General features: G+C 37.0%; 1 protein-coding gene across 3 annotated transcripts in view; it reads left to right on the top strand.

Moving 5' to 3' along the window:
* ADCY2 (adenylate cyclase 2) overlaps nt 1–21,670 on the top strand; it is a 223,684-nt gene that overhangs the window by 189,401 nt on the left and 12,613 nt on the right. For all 3 annotated transcript variants that reach the window (XM_090137122.1, XM_090137121.1, XM_090137123.1), the window contains 4 exons: nt 4,516–4,635; nt 9,394–9,578; nt 10,669–10,753; nt 17,686–17,844. In XM_090137122.1, coding sequence (XP_089993248.1) covers nt 4,516–4,635; nt 9,394–9,578; nt 10,669–10,753; nt 17,686–17,844 — 549 coding nt within the window. The remainder of the gene's footprint in view (nt 1–4,515; nt 4,636–9,393; nt 9,579–10,668; nt 10,754–17,685; nt 17,845–21,670) is intronic.

The raw sequence follows: 21,670 nt of genomic DNA, 5'->3' as shown, positions 1-21,670 counted from the left end.
AGTTCTCTTGAACCACATGGGTATTTGGAAAGCTGATAGAAAAATAAGGAATGAACAAGAGAAGTCCTGCAGGTTTGCCTTAGAGCTTCATGCAAAAGAGCAGTGCTGGACAAAAGCAACATTGCTTCATTCGTACTTTAAGAAAAAAGCAAATCCTCTAGTTCCATTGGTAATACCAGACTTGCATGCTTCCAACATACTTTAAAAGTCTACTCTTCTAAATCTGTCTTTTGTAGGGCATAAAATGTACTTCATTTACAACAGTCTAAAAAAAAAAAAAAAGCTGTAGACCACTGTGTCTCAAAGAAATGGCATAGTTCTTATGAAAACTACTCTAAAGTGGAGTTGCATGTTCATATGAAGCAAGGACGAATGGAGAGAGAGAGAGAGAGAAAGTGACAAAAGTATTTCTTTGGATTTTTCTTTATAGTCTTCACAAGTCCATCTCCAGGGTAATTTTGTTTAAGGAAAAGAAGACAGTGATGGGATCAAATTAAACTTCAGCTGTAAATTTAGATGTGTTGCCAGACCTTTCTTTTCACTGCATATGTATTTCAATTCATTACACACATCTCTGCCTTGGAGCAGCTACTTTACGTGCAGCTTACCTCTGTGGTATGAGGTTTCTTGCTGATGCACAAAGGCATACTTCCTAAGTTTCCAATTTGCACAGAAAATGATCATAGCATTGCCCTTACAGGTGGATGCTGTAAGACATCATGCTGCCCCAGGTCAGTGACCACAGTTGAACTATCCCTGGCAGATAGTCAGATCAATTAATTTTGCATCTTTTTCACCCTGTGATTCAGTAGGTCAGTGGAGGAGTACTTCCCACCTCTGTTCCTCCTTCCCACCTCTCATGGAGCCAAGCTGTTCACATACTACCTAATAAAAATTTTACACATCTTTTTTTTTATTCCATAATTCAGTGTGCATTTTGATAAGTGAATTTTAATATTAAATCCTGCCATCTTTCCTTCTTCTTAGTAGGAAGCTATTTTATGTACATTAATATGAAAATCAGTAAACCCACTTGCTTAGTAAAGTGAGATATACCCATTCATCTTGATTGTGTTTACAGTCCATTAGAACAGCAAGACAGGAAGCCTTGCTGCTGGTGAATTGTGCAAAAGTGTTTAAAGTACTTTGGTGAGAAAGTTGACTTTGTTAGTAAGATCCAAACAAATGTGTTACGGTCTTGTGCAGATTCCTGGTCTGGTAATAAGAGAGATGCATTAACGTGCTTATCCCATGTTGTCAAGGGAGGATCTTTCACCATTTGGTTCCTACTGAAAGACATAGTACCACAGCAGGTATTTTCATCATGTGAGATAAAAAAATTCATGGTGGAAGATTGCAGATTATACAAACACAAGAGAAGAAAAAGCTGCTAGAATATATGAAGATAAAATGAGATTTTAATGGTAGTGTACTCAGATGTTCCCTGGCAAACATTGGTATTCATAAAAAATATTGCTTCCATTTGAGTCATTTGAGTAGGTGTGACTGCTTAGTAGGACTGAGCTGTCTCTTAAAATACTATGTTGAAGAACAATATATATCTCCAAAGCGTGATAGCAGATGTAGGTAACTGATAAGAGACAAGAAAGACAAGTACAAACACATCATTCAGAAATAAGTGTTGTTTGGCTCATGGGAGATGGCAACATTTCCATATTCTTTTTATTCCTTTCTGTGCTTATTTATGCATTCATAGATGCACCACATTTCATATAGCTTTCTGTATATACATTTACACGTCTGAAGTACCCCATACAAAGTTCAAAAACAAAATGAAAATGCCTTAATAGAAATGAATATGTGCATATATATGTCTGTATATAAACTTACACACATTTATGTATAGGATTGTGCTGCAGATCTTCATGATACATGATCTTTTAGTCTGTGGGCATGCCTGGGATAAGATTCTGAAATTAAATGTAATTATTTCATGTTTGTAAGAAAAGTCAGTGCACTGTGAGCAGGATTCACTGTGCACCCTTGGCAAATGACCTGAGTGACAACACTTATGAAGATGGGGATGTTAATGCAAATAATTGGAGGCAGGCAGGGGGATTACATTTTTAAAGTGTTTTGGAGGACCCTTGCTTCAAACTGCTCGTGTTGAAGAGAAATACAGGCATCGGCTGAGTTAAATAGTAACCACAGGGCTTCAGAAAGAATTTTAAACCAAATGAATTAGGAAGAAGTTTATGAGAAGTATGAGTATTTGTAACAGGAAGACCTTGTTGTGGAAACAGTGACAGTCAAAATCTTGTTTGATACTGCCATTAGTCACACCTCTGACCCACACCTCGGGTTTTTCTGCACACATGAACTCGTGGGGTACTTTCTTACCAATATCAGCATCAAAAGATTGTGCAGAGAACCTTAACATTGAGCTGTTGCACCTACATCTCTTTGCAGGAGGGGTGTGGAGGTTGGTTCCCCTTCTCCCAGAAGAGCATGTATACATTTAACCTAGTCATTCTGTTAATAGGGGTAGATGTATGTATAACTTAGAGCTCTTTGGGCTGAGTTCTAGAAGGGCAATTCAAAATGTATAGATGTTTATTAGCATTTTGTAGGGACTTTTATTGTGCTTTATTTGTTATACTACTGATATTGCACCTGAAGGAATGCTGGCTAATTAGCTACATGTAAACAGAGAAGCATGCTAGTGGAGGAAGACAACCTGAAAATGCAAATGTACAAAGGAAGGTGAGCCCATTCTGCGTGTAACTCTGGGGGGTGTGACACTGTCTTGTAAAGCAGTCTTCATAGCACATGGTACAGCAGTCACCTTTGTTGCAGTTAGTCCTGCATCTGTGGAAAGGCAGTTTCAGACATAATGGTTTCAAGCTCTTCTCAGCAGCACCATGAAACAAATCAAGGAGTGCTGACCACAGGTGCTGCCTTGCACCTTGATAGTCTTTAAAAAAGAAAAAGTCACTATGCATGTAGTACAGAGCTGGCATATCTTGCCAAGGGTGACTGTGGAGTCAGCTTGGAATCTGTCAAGACTTGGCTATATAGAGCGGTGACTGATCAGATCTAGTGTTAGTAAATCAATAAACCACTTAGATCAAAAATGGATTAATCTGAGTAAACTGAGCAACTTTTTTCCGTCTGCTGTGGATTTTCATACACAGTGAATGAGAGTGTGAAATTTGTTGATAGAATAAAAGTGTCAGGCAAGGTCTGTGCAGGAAGGTCAGAGATTTTTGAAAGGAAGAAGTCAGCTAGAGAAAAAAGGAACTAAGATGGGATTTATTACTACAGAGTGCAAGATTATGGTTGGTCCAACAGACTCATAACAAGAAGACCTGATAAGCTGGGAGCTCATCAAATGGGGATGAATTAAGTTCAGGATTTTGGTTAGTTACCTGAGTTTAATGAGAACTCAACTGAATCTCAGTAAGCATTCATGGGACTGCTCTTGTCTCAGGGCAAATTGAATTTATCCAAATGTATCCCAGTGGAGGAATATTATCTCTTGCTGATTATAATTATAGTGTCTTTTATTACATCAATGTAGCTGTAAGCGAGAGAGTTGTTGCTGTGATGTACAAAAACATAATTCCTGCAGAATTAGTATTAATGTTATTGAAGTACTCAGTCAAAATCTGGAAGAGTGATTTCAATTTTGGTCATCTAAAAGGTTGAACTGAAAGAGGTATGTACAGAGGGAGACTGCTAGAAGGGTCAGGGGAATTAAGAACACATTTTCTCAGAAGAAACTGGAGAAGCTTTAGGAAAAGCATAGATTTCTGAGCATCATGAAGGCTGAGATAAGAGAGCTATCTGGAAGCTGAAGATTAGTACCAGAACAAAAAAGTAGGAATTGGCTTTGAATGAACAGAAGCTGATAAACTTAGAAGCACTGGAATAAATGTTGTCAGAGAAATCTAACTCAGAACACACTTCAGGAATACATCAAACATTACTGTCTGATGGTAGTTACCCTTCACTTCAGCAGGCTGAACATGGTACTCTAGGAGATACTGATTCAGCCCTTCTCTTGCAATAATATGATTACTATTATTATTATTATATAATATATAATATATAATAATATTATATTATCCTATTCATGATTACTATGAAAAGGATTACACTTCAGTAAATCAACTTTAGTAAAGACTTCTTTTTTTAACTCTTCCTATATTTAAACAGGAGATTCAGTTGAGGTAAAACAGAATTATTCATTTTGAATTTATGTTATCATTGTCTCTCTTGTGTATGAGCTTCTGATACCTGAAGGTAGCACAACAAAGAACCTTTTGTTTTTTCATTCAAATGTGCCTTATGGAGATTAGCAAATTCGTTGTCTGAAGCATTCAGGATCCAAGTAATCAAAGTGATGTCATTCTGCCTTTGCTATTTCAGTTTGCAGTGAAATACCAAAGTTAAATGATTATTGGCAAGGCTTTCTCCACTTCTCCATTTCCCTTTTCTATTTTGACCTTATATTGCTGACAAGCTAATGGATTACATGTTGTTTTTCTCTAGTTTTTCCCGGATAATGCTGTGACAGCTTTTCCCCCAGTTCTTAATTCGTCAAATGCAAGTTTTCCTAATTTGAGTAATCAGACACGGTGGTGTATACAAAACAACTGTTTTTTCCTACCGGTAAGTTGATTTACATTTATTTGTTTGTTTAGAATCATTTCTCTAAGTAGAATTTCTATGGATCTCTTGGAAGTTAAAGACCAACTAGGTTTTTAAGACTGCTTTGAAAGCTTCTTTATTTTCAGTCACCTGCAACTGCCTCTGAAGGAAGTAGGTTGTAGAGGAGTTTAGTAGTTCTAAATATTGAGGTTATAGTGAATGTCAAATGAAAAATCAGGTAGTAGCCTGATAAGAGCCATAGATTATCCATCCTTACAAGTAGGCATTATGAGGTGTCAGGAGAAGACAGTGACCATGGAGGCTGCAGTGAGCACAGTGTAAGGGGCTGTCAGTGAGGGAGCAATGTTGGTTGGCCCATAGATGTATTTTGCAAGGACCAGTGCTAAGCTTAAACATACTCACCATTTTCTTTCTTCACCTGGCAGTAAAATTGAAATCTGTGGTTCTAAACTTGTACCATTATTGCATCATGGAAGGGGGAAATATAGCACTCATATATCACCACATAAACTGTGTAAAAAAGATCTGAAGCCGGTTTGAATAAGATGTCTTAGTGTGAACAAAAGCACACTGGCATGTGAAAAGGGAGAAGAACATTCCTACAAAAATGGGATCTGTATCCCACAGAGAATGATTTTTAGAGAGCTTAGGAAAGATCTGCATCCGAACATAACAAGCTGCATTTTGTGCCAAAGTAGATCAGCAGTGCTTGAATGAAAAAGCAGGAAGCAGCAAGAGAAGGGAGAATATTTTGTCTCTATGCAGAATTGATGACACCAGTAACAGAGTAGTATGTGCTGATTTCCACATAATTATGGGATCCTAGAAGCATGGAATGGCTTGGGTTGGAAGGAGCCTAAAAAAGCACCTAATTCCAGTGTCCTGCTCTGGGCAAGGACACCTGGAGATGGTTACATAAATGACTATCAAACTGAACAGTCCCATGCACACCCAAAAGCAGGATGTTAATTTTGTATAGAACTCTTCTGTAAAAAACAATTATGCTGACTGTAGCACATGCAAACTTTCAGCATCTCCTTGACAAAGCAACAGTAGGACATGAGTTTCTTTTCATTTTCAAGTTTACTTAACTTAATTTGGTACTGACAGGTGCCTCTTTTGGCCCCAATGTGAAGTTGTCCTTGTAGTCATAGAAATGAAGCAATCCTTCTCCCAGCATCCACACAATACTTGCTCACAAGCACATAGAAATTAATTGTTTCCAAGCATATTCATATTTGTGTTGATTTTTTTTAATAATAACAGTGGATTTTCTAGTTCTTTTTTTTTTTTTTTTCTTTTTTTCTTTTTTTACTTATTACTGTTTTAACGTTCTTGGAAAACATTTTTTTACAATGAAGCTCTCCAACAAGCATCTGAATGGTACGTTTTTCATGAACTATATTTATTATTACATTCAATTTCTTTTTCTTAAAAAAAAAGAAAAGTGTATTTCTCCTGTGTTTTACCTTGTATAACTGTCAGCTCTTCCAACAGTGACCAACACATTCAGAACAACTGATGCTTTATAAGTTTGAAAATATGAAAATGCATACTTTCATCAGAGAAACTTTGATAAATTGGCACAACAATTATGTTAAAATGTCACTGCTGGTAAAAATCATGTAAAGTTTAGATTGGCTGAAGTATTTAAATACTTTTTCCCTCATTTTCTTTATTAAGCAGTTCTGAAATGTGCATTATTTTCATCTTAAGACACATCTCCTAGACTTTCTAGCTTCAAAAAGCTGAAAATTCCTTTTGGGTTACTATTTGTTATCCTTATGAAGTTTTCTAAAAAACTGAAAATAGAATTCTCTCTTTCTTGAATGAGATATTGAACCGTTGATAAATGCTTGCTTTCTTAAATTGCATATCAATCCTTTTTTATCTGCTTTACCTTTAAGCACTTCTTCCTGTGATTTATAGCATTGGAGCTGACAGATCTATTGATGACATAATCTAAAATGAATGAATAAGAGATTTTTAAATTATTTTAGCCCCACTAGCATTTAGTTCATCTGGAAGCATATTGATTGATTCTCTCCCTGCTCCACACCATAAAATAACTGTTCTGATTTGTATTCTTTGTTTTTGTGCTCTTTTTTGAAGACTTACCAAAGATTAAACAGTAAGTTACAGGAACTTTGCTCATGGTTTTATTTAGTTTTGCTGTGAATCTTCATTAGCTTCTATATAATAGAAGCATCAGGCAGAGGTCCAGTCAAGGATGGTGCAGATCCCATATGTGGAGAAGTTATCCTGCATCTTCTTTTGAGCTCTTACAGGATTTTCTTAAAATCTTTCTATTTATCATTTCTGCTGTCAGACAAAACGTTCACACAAGCACTTGATGCTGCTCAGTTAGATAAAGGAAAGGATGTGCAAGTGGCATCATCACTAGCTGAGGCTTCCGTATGGCCAGGAGACACTCAGAGCATGGCATACACCTGCCTTGATGGGGTGGGTGGTTACCTGAGTTGCTAATTCCTCATTTTACCATCATTGTCTGCAAAAGCTCACTACAGAGGTTTGATATCATAGCAACTCTGTTGCATTAGTATCTCTGTAGTGTCCTTGTTCACTAGGTCAGTCGTACAGAGGTGCAGGATGAGCATACCTAAAGTTGGCGTGTTTGTTAAGAAATGAGTCCTGTACACTAAAATTATTAATTTTTCCCAGCTGTGCACTAATTCCTCTCCAGATTCATTTCATCAGCTGAGAGAAGACCCTTGGCCAGCCATGACAGCCAAAACAGGCTGCCATTTGTCAGTTGCCTTCCAATTTACATGCTGTGACAAAGATCAGTGCTTTCATGCTACACATACAACAGCAACTTCACTAGTCCTGCTTTTCTGAATGGTTAATTTGACTGTTTCTTCACTGAATTTGTACTGTTTTCAAACTTTTTATTTTTAACAGAGGATTCAGGCAACACAGCTTTAAATAACTACTAAAACTTCCAAGTTTATTTTTATTAAAAAGGGGAAAATTCAGTTGATATGACAGATACTTAAACATTCATTTGCAGAATTGGGCACTTAGAAGCAACAGTTTTGAGTATATGTTGTACGATTGAAAAAAGATGAATTGAAGGTAGCATTTTTAAAAGGGCATCATAAGCCAATGTGGCCATTTGAGTAGAATTTCCCATGGTGTCTTTGCCAGAGCTGTATGGTGCTTACTAGAGTTTGCATTGCAATATGCAGTATCATTTATCATTGTGAAATTATGTCTGTGCCACTGTTCTATCAACAATCCACCCACCTCTGAAGTCTTAGCCAGTGTTTTCAATCTGGTTATACATTCCTGTGGAGCACTAACAGGAACTTTATTATGCTTGGAAGTTTCATGGTTTTTGCTTGGTACATTTGTGGATTTGAGACAGCCTTTTGTTTGCTGTAAAACTAATTTCACAGATAGAATGCCCTCAGGATTAGAAAAATGGCTACTGCTACTTTTATAAAACACTGAATTCTGAAAATACTGTGTGAGCTCTTGAGGGATGCAGCCAGCAGAGAAATCTGTTTTGTTTTGTTTTTTATCCTGAACAGCAGTTCTTTGTATTTCTTATTTCAAACAGATCTGCAAGGAAATTACAATAACAGCAAAGATTTAGATGGCAGATCAATTCTATCTGATGAGTGCCATGAAAGTTATTATTCTTAATGATCCTTCAGAATTAGTATACAGTGATTCAGGTTCTGTCAAAAGTACTGTTATCAACAGAAGTCTGAAAATCAAATAGCATATCTAGAAATAGAATGCTTTGTAGCTTAAGAAAACATAGTATCTTTACAGGGTATCATTTTCGGGAATGATATTTGGCAAAGGTTCTGTATGTTAACAACTAAGAAAATGATTCTAATGGGAATGTATTTCTGTTTTAGCATTGGTTTTTATACTATAATCCATTTTAAGAGAGTATGAAGTTATTATTTTTTTTCTTTTTACCCCAGTAAATTAACTTCAACCATATATATTTTCTGTTGATAGTGGATAGAAAAGGCTTTTTTAAACAAATGAATGTATTCTTATACAGTCATTACTCAAGAAGATGTAACATGATTATTTTTTAATATTTATGTAGTTCATAGGCCGTGTTAATCATTTTCTATTCTTTGCCTCTTAACTGTATTTCTAAAGTCTGTAAAATTGTGCATCTGTGAGGTTCTTAACATCTGTGTGTATTGCATCAGTTTAACAATGCTGCAAAAATAGACAACGAAATTGTTTACAGATCTTCAGGCATTTTGACCTTGATCTTCTCTTATTCTCAGTAATAAATACAGGGTAGTTTTTGTATTCAAGTGTGAGTGAAAACTATACAGAGGCACAGGAACAAATATTATGCTGGCAGTGGGCTTTCATACCAAACTTCCACACCAGCACTGGTTTCCCACATATAGGACATACTGCTACTGGAGATGAATAATTCAAAAGTGGTGAAGGGTGAAAATTAGAAAGCGTAAGTGAGGATCATAATCTGAATTCTGCTGAGTTTAGAGAGAATTTAAGCCTAGTAAGAAAGAGTCTATTTTATGAAAGACCAGCATCTGGTTGTTACTGTCTGTAAGCCATAAGGTGCTATGTACGATGATTATTTACGCATTGTGATAAATAACATGCTTAAGTGTTATTAATGGTAATGTTTTCTTAAAAGCTAGTATTCTATTAAAAGCTATGTATTTTATTATGTATGATATCCCACTCGACAACCAAACTATAAATATTTACTATGCGGTTTTCCTTTCCCAGTATTTTATATACAGCTGCATATTAGGGCTCATTTCCTGTTCCGTTTTTCTGAGGATAAATTATGAGCTGAAAATGGTCATCATGTTGATTGCATTAGTGGGCTACAATGTTATCCTTCTGCACACTCACGGGTCCATGCTAGATGACTACAGCAAATTTATGTACGCAACAGCGCCTCTAAAAAGGTAAGTTAATAATTTCCGTCATTCTGAAATTAATAGAAATAAAATACCAACTATGGAAGATGTCATGTAGCATTTTTATTTCTTATGTATTTGGTTCTATATCTACAAGTCACAATTTAAAATTGTTGTCACTGTCGAGCATAAGAATAAAATACATAAATCTGTGCTGAATGCATAGACCACATATTACAGAAAGTACAGTTTGGTTTAATTAAGGACATCAGGAAAACATGGTTTTGAACATTATTAAGGCTCCTAAAGAAAATTTGCTGCAAGCCAAATAAAATCTACTTTTTCAGAACTAGTGTATTGTTGTAAAACTTTACAAATGCAGTCTTTGCCATTGAAAAACAAAACTACAACCAAACAGACCTACAGTTTATTAAATGAACAGAAAGAGATCTTTTATGTTCCCATTGGGTGAGTGGACAGAATACCTGTGTAGTGGGATGAAGAACCACATGACTAGTTACATTTATCTTGTACTTCTGGTAGCCTTCATTTTGCCGGTCAAGCTTGTGCGTCTCTTGGTTTTTCCTTCCTAAATCTTTCATCAGTATTCTTCTTTCAGTGGCATCAGTGGAGTGCTAGTGTGAGCTGTTCCCCATTCTTTATAGCATCTTTCCCCAAAGCAAAATTTTTAATAAAAGATCTCATTTGTCCCTACTGTAATTCTGAATGAAAAGACATCTTGGGAGTTAGCTGCCTCAGTATCCATTTCTTGACATTCATTGGTTACAGGGTCAAGCTTTCCATTATGGAAGTCATGTATTATGTAAAAACTGTTTTTAATATGCCTTTATAGCACCAATCAGTTATCATTTGCTAGCAAAGAAGAAAATTATTTTTAATAAATCCTCATGTTAGTACTGGACTTCAAAATGTGGGTACATTTGCACAGAATGATGTAGAAGTGAAGTTTCATTATAGAAATAATATTTTGCCAAATAATAAAGCATGTCCTATTTAAGTGGTCATAGTTTACATACCAGAAGGTAATATAAATTGCAGTCTTTCCCTTGTTCTTGTGCTGAAGTAATTTTGTTTCAACTTCTGAGCAGCTTGGTTTACTTACGTTTTTATTTTATAGGCCTGGAATACTGAAAGACCTGAAGACAATGGGCTCAATTTCTTTGTTTATATTCTTCGTCACGTTACTGGTTTTGGGTAGGCAGGTAAGATGCTCAGTTCTTTCCATCTGCATCAGTGGACGCACTGCCAACCTCCTGCCTTCTCAAAGATGTTTTAGATTTTCTGACAAGTACCTGTGTTCCTTTTTGCCCCACACCCTTTCAAAGGAGTGTCAGAAACATCTAAAAAGCTATTATTTCCTTTATTGCCTTCCAGTATATCCTTAAAACTCATCAGTAACTCTGCAATAGCTGTCATTGACACTGTAGGCATTATGCTGATAATGCACTGTGACTATTGCTTGTCATGTTGACCAATATTGTCTCATAGCTTCCCAGCGTGCTCCCATCTGTCCACATCCATCTGCTGTCGCCCTAGTTGCTTAATTACAAGCTATTTTCTTCACAGTTATTACCATTTGAGGCAGACACAGAAACAATGTAGCATGCACACAGCAGTGTAGCACCTACTGAGGCCACAGTTGTATTAAAACAGTGAACTGACAGGGATCTCCTCTTTTCATTACCCAGTTGTGCTTTTTAGGTGCTGACATGGTGTGGGTGGCCTGACACTACTGCATGCTGTGGGCAGGGTGAGGCCACTAGTCTCTCTCTCCAGCTCCTTGAAGTTGCCCATGCTAAGCTGGAAGCTTGTCATGCCAGGAGTGACGTGGTGCTCAAGGCAGGGCTCCAAGATGGAGGAGACGAGCCATGTGAGGTCTCATGAACAGCCTGTACACATGTAGCCTGCAGCCTTGGGAAGGTTCTTCTGTCATACTGTCTTTAAATCACTTATTTACATTACAGTTCCCCAAAACTTAATGACTGTCACTTAAACTGTCAAGCAGACCCTCCAGGTTACTAGATAAAAAATTCCTATCTGGCATCTTCTTTAGTTTTGCTTAGGGGAACGTTCTTGAGTTTCAGTAAAATTCATCATCGGCCTTACTACCAGCACTGTACTGGAGATTGCTCATTTAATGTTAACAGCAGAGAGCAGTGCTGCAACACAGCTACTTCCAGATATAAACAGGGTTAAATACTTTTTAGCACTACAGAATCCCCATTTATCAAGGTGACAGATCAAAGGAGTAGGCACAACATCAGGAAAAAGTAGAAAAGGAGCATGATTTTTACAGAGCAGAGAGTATTTCTTTGTGGGCTCAGTCACATCCGTAGTAAAGTTTCTGATCTGTATACTGCAGCAGTGCATACTGGTTGCTTCCTGGCTCACACCTATTGAAAAAATGAGCTTCAATGGTAACAGTCTTTTGCTTTCAGAGCTGTAGGTTTGAGATCTTCATTGTGGTATTGCTTGTTTGTAGATCTTCAGTCTGTTGCCTTTGATTTTTCTGCTAATTTTTTTTTCTTCCTTAAGGAAGATGAAGGAAAATAGTGTTTTCAAACATTCTCAAGCAAAGTCTAAAAGGTAACAGATGTTACAAACTAGTTTTAATATATTCTTGAACTAAGACCTGCCATTTTAGGTTACTGCTGGTGATACTGGCTGGTAGTGAATGCCTTGGAGAAAAACAGGAAACTCTCCTGCCAGCAAATATATCCTGATTTTCCCTCCTGTTCCTCCTGCATTGCCAAAATCTGTGCCAAGCCCATGTTCTAAACTCTACTGTGAAAAGAGGATACGGAAAGAAGTGGGACTAGAGGAGGAATTCCTGATGAGCAGTGTCACTTCTGCTTCAGGTGTGGACCATAGCCTCTGCCACTCTCTGGCATTCAGCTGCTTCTCAGTTCTACTTCTGACTACTGTTTGTATTATTTTAGAGGTAAAAGGAACAAGGAGTGGATGCACTTTAGATTTGGACAGTGACAGAAAGCTGCTTTCTATCTATTCTGAATTCCTTTTCTAGTAATGTCTACAGTAGCATTGTTTCTCTAGTAGTGTAAGAGTTTAACAGGGCCAGTTTTTATAAAGACAGGCATCATCTTTTGGATATATTTTTAGATCAGCTGGTTAAATTAGAAAAATAGACGAACATTTGGATAGATTCGTATCTATTATTCCTGATGCTTCATCTATCTTAGACAACTTTTCAACCTTTACAAATTGATCATAAGGAATAAGTAAAAATCCCATATCCCAGAAAGCACACAGCAAATCTTACATTACTTTTTCACATTAATGGTTACCCATCTTTTCATCTCCCTTTCAGGAGAAATGATGAATGGCATTTATTCTGCATGCTTTTCCCCAAGATACCGGATGCATCTCATCTCAAATGTATTTATGGAAATTGGAAGAAACCAGTACAGTGTTACTCACTAGCATCTACTTGGGCAAACATGTTGAAGGGAAGAACATTTTTCCCAAAATGACAGTAGTCTCTGACGTTGCAGTTTGTGTTGTAAAGGGCAAAAAATCTGGGAAATAATGTTCCCAGCTGTCATAGGGCAGCAAAACTCATGAATTTAGTAGGCTGATTTTATGGCCTGTTGCAGTCTTCCTCTTGCTATAGTTCTGGTCGAGCTCTTTCCTAGTTCTGCACTCTTCTTCCACAGAGGGTAATACACAAATCATTTTTCTCTTTGTTACTGCATTTCTCAATTTTACAGATAATAGCTTTTCTTTTCTTGACTCTTAGTACCTGTATGTTTTAAGAGTGTTAAAGACAATAGCCACTCATAAGAAGGGATGTTTCTTCCACTTCCCTTCTCCTGGCACTGGTGCTCCTCTGCCCCCAAGGCAAGTTACCAGAAAGTTCACCTAAACAAAATCTGAGTGTTTTCTTACAACCCAGCCCCATGAGTTTGCTCACTGCTGGCTGATGCAAAAGCAGCAGAAAGAATGCATGTATGGTGGAATGGAGGTGGAGGGAGGCAGAGCTAGTGTTTCAGTACACCTTCTATGAGCAAACTTAATTCCCAGGTAATACTCTTAAATGCACAGCTGAAAGAGCTGGCCTTCCCAAAATGGGGAAATGGTCTGGCTTAAAAATCAGCTCTGAAAAAATGGTTGGTTTTCAGCCAGATCTTTTTGCTGAATTTTTTTTTATGGTGTGGCATCATCAATGCTTGTACCAAAAGAATAATTGTAGGATGGGCATGAAGTGGAGAAAGTAGAATTGCTTTTCTTTTCCATGGTCATGTCAGCATAGGCTATAAGTGACACATTTCAGTCTGCGTACATGCCATCTAACAGTCAGTACTGAAACAGTCAGTACACAGGCAATGCATTGAGAATGCAAACACTCCAACTCTGGCTGCAGATTGGCATAGGCTGGGCTCTATATAGAGTGTGCTCATATTTAAGCCTTAAACATTGTGAATTGCCAGTATCAATGTAGCATGTGAATTTTTTTCTTATCTTTATATAATATTACATATACCTGGTTAGTCTTTGAGTAAATATTCTGCTTCTCCCAAAATTGATTATATTGTGTTTATAAACACTGAGTTTCACTGGCTGTTTTAGAGTCCAGATGTGTGTGGCAGTGAAAACTGTTTGTAGTATCTGTTGTGGTTTTTAGCCAAGTGGTTTTATTCCATTATTTCTTTTTTTTAGGTACTGTAGACTTTTAAAAAGCCTCTTCTGAAAAAACCTGATGAACATTTATTTAGAAGTTCACTTCCATTTACAGACCATTGGTGTATTTATGACTGATGGAGGCATGTTTACATAGGCTGTCTCAATAATTTCTCACTATATTAGCTTTAGATGACATGTCTAAATAGCTCCTTAACACACCTTTGTCTGTGGTTCTCATTGTATGCTCAGTTCTTTTCCAAAGGTTTGCATTATATCTTTGCCATTTGTCAATACTCCAACACATTGGAGGTTTTGAACAATAAGGCGATGCACCACAAATTTCAGAGCAGCAGCTTTTCATTTCAGTGACTTTTCATGCTGGCGACTCCCTGCTTGCTTACTTAAAAATATGCTGTAAGAAGACACTTCTACTAATGCTCCATACTGAAACAGTTCCTCAGACTTGCTGTCTATAAGTAATGGTCGTGGAATTTTCTTAACTTCCTCACCTGAATGAAAACCCACTTGCTATTTTCTGGAAGTGATCTTATCTGCATTAGTGTTACTGTCACTCTGCCCCTTCAGCACGTGTGCATCTCCTGTGACTGCACACATGGATGGCACAAATTCATGAGCTGCTTATTTTGGCTTTCTGTGTAACTTTCTGCAGCAATGAGAGAAAGTTCATTTAGTTTGCTGCCTCATTCTAGGACAAATACTGAAAATAGGTCCAGATGAATGTTGCACTAGAATTTAGAAATACAGACATAGCCATCTCTGCCTCATCAGACGTAAGTTTTTGATACACCTGACTGTTTTTGCCCAAGAACAAGTTACCACTGATCTGAACCTCTGGGGCTGCATTGCCTTACATGCATTGATAACACGCCTGCCTATGTACAAAAGCCATTCTGAGATATTTTCATGGTGAGATGTTAAAAAGGTTCTGTAGATTGCATGTAAAGTAGGAAGAAATCTTGGTTTTCAGATGACTAAAGCTTCAGAGTTTGAGCAGGGTCTTCAAAGATGTTTAAAATAAATTGGATATTTTGTACAAACAAAAAAAACCTCACACTCTAAAATAAGCTTTACTAAGATAGGGCTTATGTGTTTTTAAAAATCTAAATACGCATTTTGAAATAACCTTTGACATTTTTAATTACAAATCAAATTGTAGAGTACATTCTGCTTTTTTTTCCCCATTTTCTGAGTTCTCTTTGCCATTTGTTTTTGTATCCTGTATTTCAGTAAATAACAAAAGTGTAAATACATTATCTCCTTAATATTATCTCGTAAAGAAGAAACATCGTTCTGAAGACTAAGCTTATCTCAGTTTGTTTTCAGTACAAATTGGATACATTGTATGGATACCTAATTGCTGTTTTAAGCCACATGTCCACTTTGCTTCAGACAATTTATGCAAATGATTTTGGCATCCCAGTGTTTTATTGGATTTTTTCTACATGAAGACAGTTTATTGGAATTGTTCTGCATTAATGCAGATGTGGTGGCATTAAGTTTATCATCTTTGTGGGGAACTTGAATATATAAATATTAATAGAAGAATAAGACAAACATTCTAAAAAAGTGACTGTATATATTTTGAATCACATGATCAGTTTTGAACAAAAGTATTCATGACCTCAAGACTTACAAGAGAGAGAACTGCAATTTGGTACCAGAACAATGACAGAACACAGTGACCAGAACAATGACAGTTCTGTTTCCAAGTTCTAGCAGAAACCTGTTTTCAAGTTCAAGTTCAATGTCTTCCTTCATGCATGTCTTTATATGTATGTAAGTCTGTGCCTTCTCTTCATTTGCTTAAAATCTGCAAATAACCTTAAGTAATGTAATTAATTGAAAATAGCCAGCTTGCTTACTTATTTGACATACCAAGTCCAGACTTCTGAGGCAAAGCATGATCTACTATGAGACATTAAGACCCACTTTATGTTCAGAACAGTGTTAACTTTGTGTTAGAAGAGCCAGAATCTTTCTTTGGCAGTTCATTTGAGGTATGCATTCTATCCTTCCTAGTATATCACAAGCAAAGTGATATACTTTGTATTCCTGGTGCAGCGCAAGAAAATATAATTGCTAAAGCATGCTGTAATATGAATTATCCATTTATTTATTTATTTATTTATTTTAATTTTCCAATTAAATGTCTAAACAATACCCACACCTTATCAACCGATTTAAAGCAATGTGTGGAAGTGTGGTTTCTCTCTTAATATTTTTTTTCATCCTGCAGTTTCTCAGTGGATCCATTTTTTGCTTCACCAGTTCTAAATTCCATGCTTTTTGGAAGCTTGCAAAATTCATTTCAGCTTCCTGCACTATCTTTGGCTGTGATCTCAACAAAATACTCATGAATCATTTTGAGCTATGACAGCAAACATCCAGTCACAAGGACTATTGTCATGTTTTTATCTAAACACTTAGTGGCTGCTAATAATAATGGCTAGTATTTTCAGGATTTTACATAAGAATGTGAACATAATCATGTTCTCCTGATTAATAACTCAGCCTTCATTAAGGCTGCAGTGTAGTGTTAAGTCTACTGAGTTAAACTACACTGATATATTGACTTACATCAGCTCCAAAGACATAGGCCAGTGGAGTCTTTAATGTAGAAATAATGCCATAGAATTCACCAAAAAGCCTTGAAATTATTGAAAAGGAGTACAGAACTGCACAAAAAAAATGCAACCAGATCTTCAAAAATACTAATATTTCAAGATTTTTATACATTTATATAATGAAAACTGAGGTACAACAAGAAGAGAAGGGTAGAATCATAGAATGTAGCATTATATACGTTTCTAAAGACAAAATCAAAAAGGAACATGATGGGTCATTTTTGATAATCTCCAAAACATTCAAATTTAAAAATCTCTTGTTATTCTAAAGAAGTAACGTTTTTGCTGTGTGCATACTACAGGGAGAAAGTTTGTCTCCTGAACAACGAATGTGTATCAGTAGGCTAAATTTTCTTCTGCTACCTTTTTTTTTTTATCAGAAAGTTTGTATGACATAAGTTAAAGCTGGTGACATTTCTTCCTGAAATGCCCACTAGCATAAGTGAAATTCTCTTTAGATAAATTAGATATCATATTGCAGAACTGCAAATTATTTGCATAGCAGTGTTTGATTTGTAGAGTAAATTTCTTCCAGAGCATGAGAGTACATCAGGAAATCTTCCTTTGTTTCAATCACCCTGCATCTTTTGGCTTATTTCTGAGCTTTTTTCTTTCCTTTTTTTTTTTTTTTTTTTTTTTTCATGTGGGGAGCATTTATAAATTCAGTGAAATGTGTACCATATGGTGCGTGCTTGGGGGTTAATTTCTGTGGAATCTGGAACTGTACTTGAATGGACAAATAATATCCTTGTAAAGGTGATGTACTGTGTTTATTTTGTCTCTTAAACCTGTACTCCAGCAGGACAAGATGCCGATTGTTTCTTTACCTCTGTGTCCTCTTGTAACAGAATGAATATTACTGTAGGTTAGACTTCCTGTGGAAGAACAAGTTCAAAAAAGAGCGGGAGGAGATTGAAACCATGGAGAACCTAAATCGGGTGCTTCTGGAGAATGTGCTTCCAGCCCATGTAGCTGAACACTTCTTGGCAAGAAACCTGAAGAACGAGGTCAGCCATCTCTGTATATTCTCTGTTCTGTACTAAGGCAGTGTAGTGTATCATAGAAATAGTACTTAATACTGAGTTGAACAGTAGATCCATATAGTCAGGTTATAGATTTACAGTCATTTTCCTTCTCCCCTGCTTTTCTGAGCACTGAATCACCTTAGTACCTTGAAGTAAAAAATGTGAAACTGTTTTAAGTGGCAATATACTTTGCCTTGTGACAGAGGAGTAAAACAGGGAGAAAATGAAAAGGATAATTGAATCCACAAGGATTTAAATTTGAAGCATATGAATTCAGATACGTTTTTCTTTGTGATCAGAGTGGAGCTGCATCCAGGTTTTGAAATTGCTTGTGGTGACTGGAGACCTTGCTTATAGATGTGAAAATTAACCTCTTCCTTGAAACAGTGCCTATATTAATTCTGGAAGGAGGTGCTGAACACTGAAATAGCTATTTACTCATGCACAACAGACTTAATCCAGGCTTTAGAAACGTCTACCAAAAGACTTGTTGCCTTAAGTGGGAGTTAGACCTACTCCTAATGCTGCTTTGTAGTTTTAACAGTGGAAAAAATGATGAAAACAAAAGAAAAAAGCCAAACAGATTTAGAGGGAGTAGTAATTTCTGTATATCTTAAATGCAACAGTTAGAATTACTTATGCATAAAACAATTGTTCCAAAACAGACAGAAGAAGGGAGGGGATTTATTTTGATCTCCTGAATAGAGAAGGATAACATTTTCCCTTTCACTGTGGTTTTCACTAAGCAGTACTGTAACGTAGTTTACATCGGTACTTTAGTACTACCTGTAAACATTCATTTGGTAGCTAATGCTGAATGAAAACTGCTGTGGGGTTCCTTTGAATCCAGTGAAGATGTTGGCTGAAAGCCAGGTTGGCTCGGCTCCAGCTCTCAGTTCAGGCATTAAACACAGCAAACCATCAGGAGATTGCTTTCTCATTTACGTGCTATTCCATCTCTGCTCCCCAGCAGAGCAACACCATCTGCTCACCCTTGTATTGGCAACTGGATTTATATTGTCACCCCTCAAGATTCTTGGGCTGAAATGAGCTTCAGTAAATTTAGTGAAGATGAAAAATGGTAGTCTGCTGAACTTTCTGGTCTTTCATGTCAGCTAAAATTAGAAGAAGTTGATGTGATTTTAGTGGCATCCCATTAACAAAAAAAAACCCTTGAGTTTGCTTTGTTTATCTTTAAACACAGTTTTCAAAGAAACAGGAACCTCACAAATCCTTGGAAATATTAAGGAATACAAACATCAGTCACGTCTTGTTTTGGAATCTGTAAGGACATGTCAAGCCTTAAAGCAGATTCAGTATGGGTTTTTTTTTTGTTGTTTTTTGTTTTTTTTTTTTAATGTCTAAACACCAAAAATAGATGACAGCAGATCAAATCTTGGTTTTATTTCTGTGGATGTTTAGATTATCCGATAATGAATTGAAATTTGTCTGCATCTTCCTCAGAGGCAAACACTCAATATGGCTATATATATCTACGGTTTCCTATCTAATGGATGAACGTTACTTATCCCAGAATTTTTTGCATGCAATTGTATGAAGGAAATGGAAGACTAAGTATGCTGCTGAATGAAATGCTGCTGGAATGAAAGAGATTTAAAAAAAGTGTGGATAAATGGTAATTGAGAGTACTAACATTGTACTTTCAAAAAAACAACTAAGGTCTTTTCATAACAGCATATAAGTTGAGTAATGTTGATGTGGTGAAAGTGAAATTATTTCAAAGTAGGTAAATGTAGTAAAAGTTTGTTTGCTTTATCAGTCTCCAGAATTGGGTTTTTGCTTATTGACTGTATGCTGGATACCAAATAAGATACTTTCCAGTTGAGAGACACAGGAACAAACATAAAACAAAAAGCAGGATTCTACTGCAGCTGGCTTCTGCACCCTTCTCCTCTGTGCTCTAAGCATCCAGCTTCCCTATTACTAAGAAGCACTCAGGAAGCTTTCTTGCTGCAAGCTAACTTGAAAGCATGTTGCTGAGTTGAATACCTAGCAAGAGTAATCCTGTTTCATTAGCTGCAGAATGGAGCCAGCAGAAATTGTGCCCCAGACAAGCCAATTGCTGTATCCTTCCATGAGCCATATGGGGTGGGGGGCCAGTTGGCCTCCTTCATCCTCAGAAGGTCTGCAGGCACTGGAGAAGATGGGACAGTACAGAAAGCTGACCAGGAAGAATTCAGAAAAGAAAAAAAAAAGAGAAAGAATTAATGGTAGAAGAGAGGGTGATTTTATTTGTGCTGAAAGAATGCAATTCCTTCCTGGAGTTATATTGCATTTAATTTTCTGATTAAACATTTTGGAGAGTACTCTTTCATGAGAAATACTCATAGGAAAATTAAGACACCTGATTACCATAGCCTTTATTATTATGAATGATTGCAATAAACTAGCGGGGAATGTCTGCTTAAAATTGCCTGACATTTATTATGACAGCTGCAATTACTACTCATGGTTCTAAACAGTGCCATTTGTTGTTTCTATTCTGGTACTACGCTACAAAGCATTAGTAGGGATGGATCTTGACTCACTGTTAGAGAAGAAGGAAGAGAAATGGGACACTTGTTGTACTTCATCACGACTGGTGTTCATATACAACTTTGTACTTGTTTTTGAGGTGGAGGAAAGAGCGATAACTCTTTAGAGGAAAGGAGGATTTTTCTTTGTAACACTAGGACATGCAGCCCTTTCTTACAAGCTGCACAGCCACCCAACAGTGTACAGCACATTGACCCTTTCTGTGTCACAACAGCACTTCTGTTCCTATCTATGCTCCTGTTTTTTGGTTACTCATATCATCTTCCTTGTGATTGTGCATCATACGAGTTGCCATGATTTTTTCTGGGCTACGCCTGCTTTCTGGGTAGACAACAAAGGCACTTCCTAATAGCTAGTGCCATCTGGGTTCTATGTTTACTGTCTGTAAGACACTTTTTTCAGTGGCAAAGAAGGCAGGCATTGCCATCCATCAGCAATCTAATTACCTGCCTGGTCCAGGCAGTAGCCTTCAGCAGAAGTTCTGGAAGCAGCTGCACATTAATGTATTATTCACCCATTCTGCTTTTGCCTGTAAATGTTAGGGCATATTTTCCTTCTGCAAACACCTATTAAACACTTCACAGTTAGATATTTTTCTAGTATTCCCATAAATACTAGACTTTTTAATCTCCTAAGCTCTTTCATGTTGGTAAATAGCAACAAGCTATACATACATATACATACACTTTTTTTTTTCCTTATTCAAACTGTAAATTTCCTATTTGTCTTCTGGTTCCTGAATTATGTGGAGGTAAGAAGAATCAGTTTTCTATCACTTGTGCTTCCTATACATGTCCAGAGAAGGGCAACAAAGCTGGTGAGGGGTCTGGAGCACAGATCTTGCGAGGAGTGGCTGAGGGAGCTGGGATTGTTTAGATTGGAGATGAGAAGGCTAAGGGGAGACCTTATCCTTCTCTACAACTCCCTGAAAAGAGGTTGTAGTGAGGTGGGAGTCAGCCTCTTCTCCCATAACTAGCAATAAGAGAGGGAATGGCCTCAAGTTGCACCAGGGAGGTTCAGGATGGATATTAGGAGCAGTTTCTTCTCAGAAAGAATGGTGAGCACAGGCTGCCCAGGGAGGTGGTGGAGTCACTATCTCTGGAAGTGTTAAAGAAACGGGTGGATGTGGCACAGAGGGATGTAACTTAGTGAGCACATTGACTGTCAGTTGAACTACATGATCTCAGAGGTCTTTTCCAATCTTAATGATTCCATGATTCTGTGACATTATTTAGTAGTATGTTTTCCTTGA

Source organism: Phasianus colchicus, chromosome 3 (genome assembly GCF_987193195.1).
Source record: "Phasianus colchicus chromosome 3, bPhaCol1.hap1.1, whole genome shotgun sequence".
NCBI lineage: Eukaryota > Metazoa > Chordata > Aves > Galliformes > Phasianidae > Phasianus > Phasianus colchicus.
The sequence above is the reverse complement of the archived record's forward strand: the minus strand, read 5'-3'. Positions and strand labels throughout refer to the sequence as shown.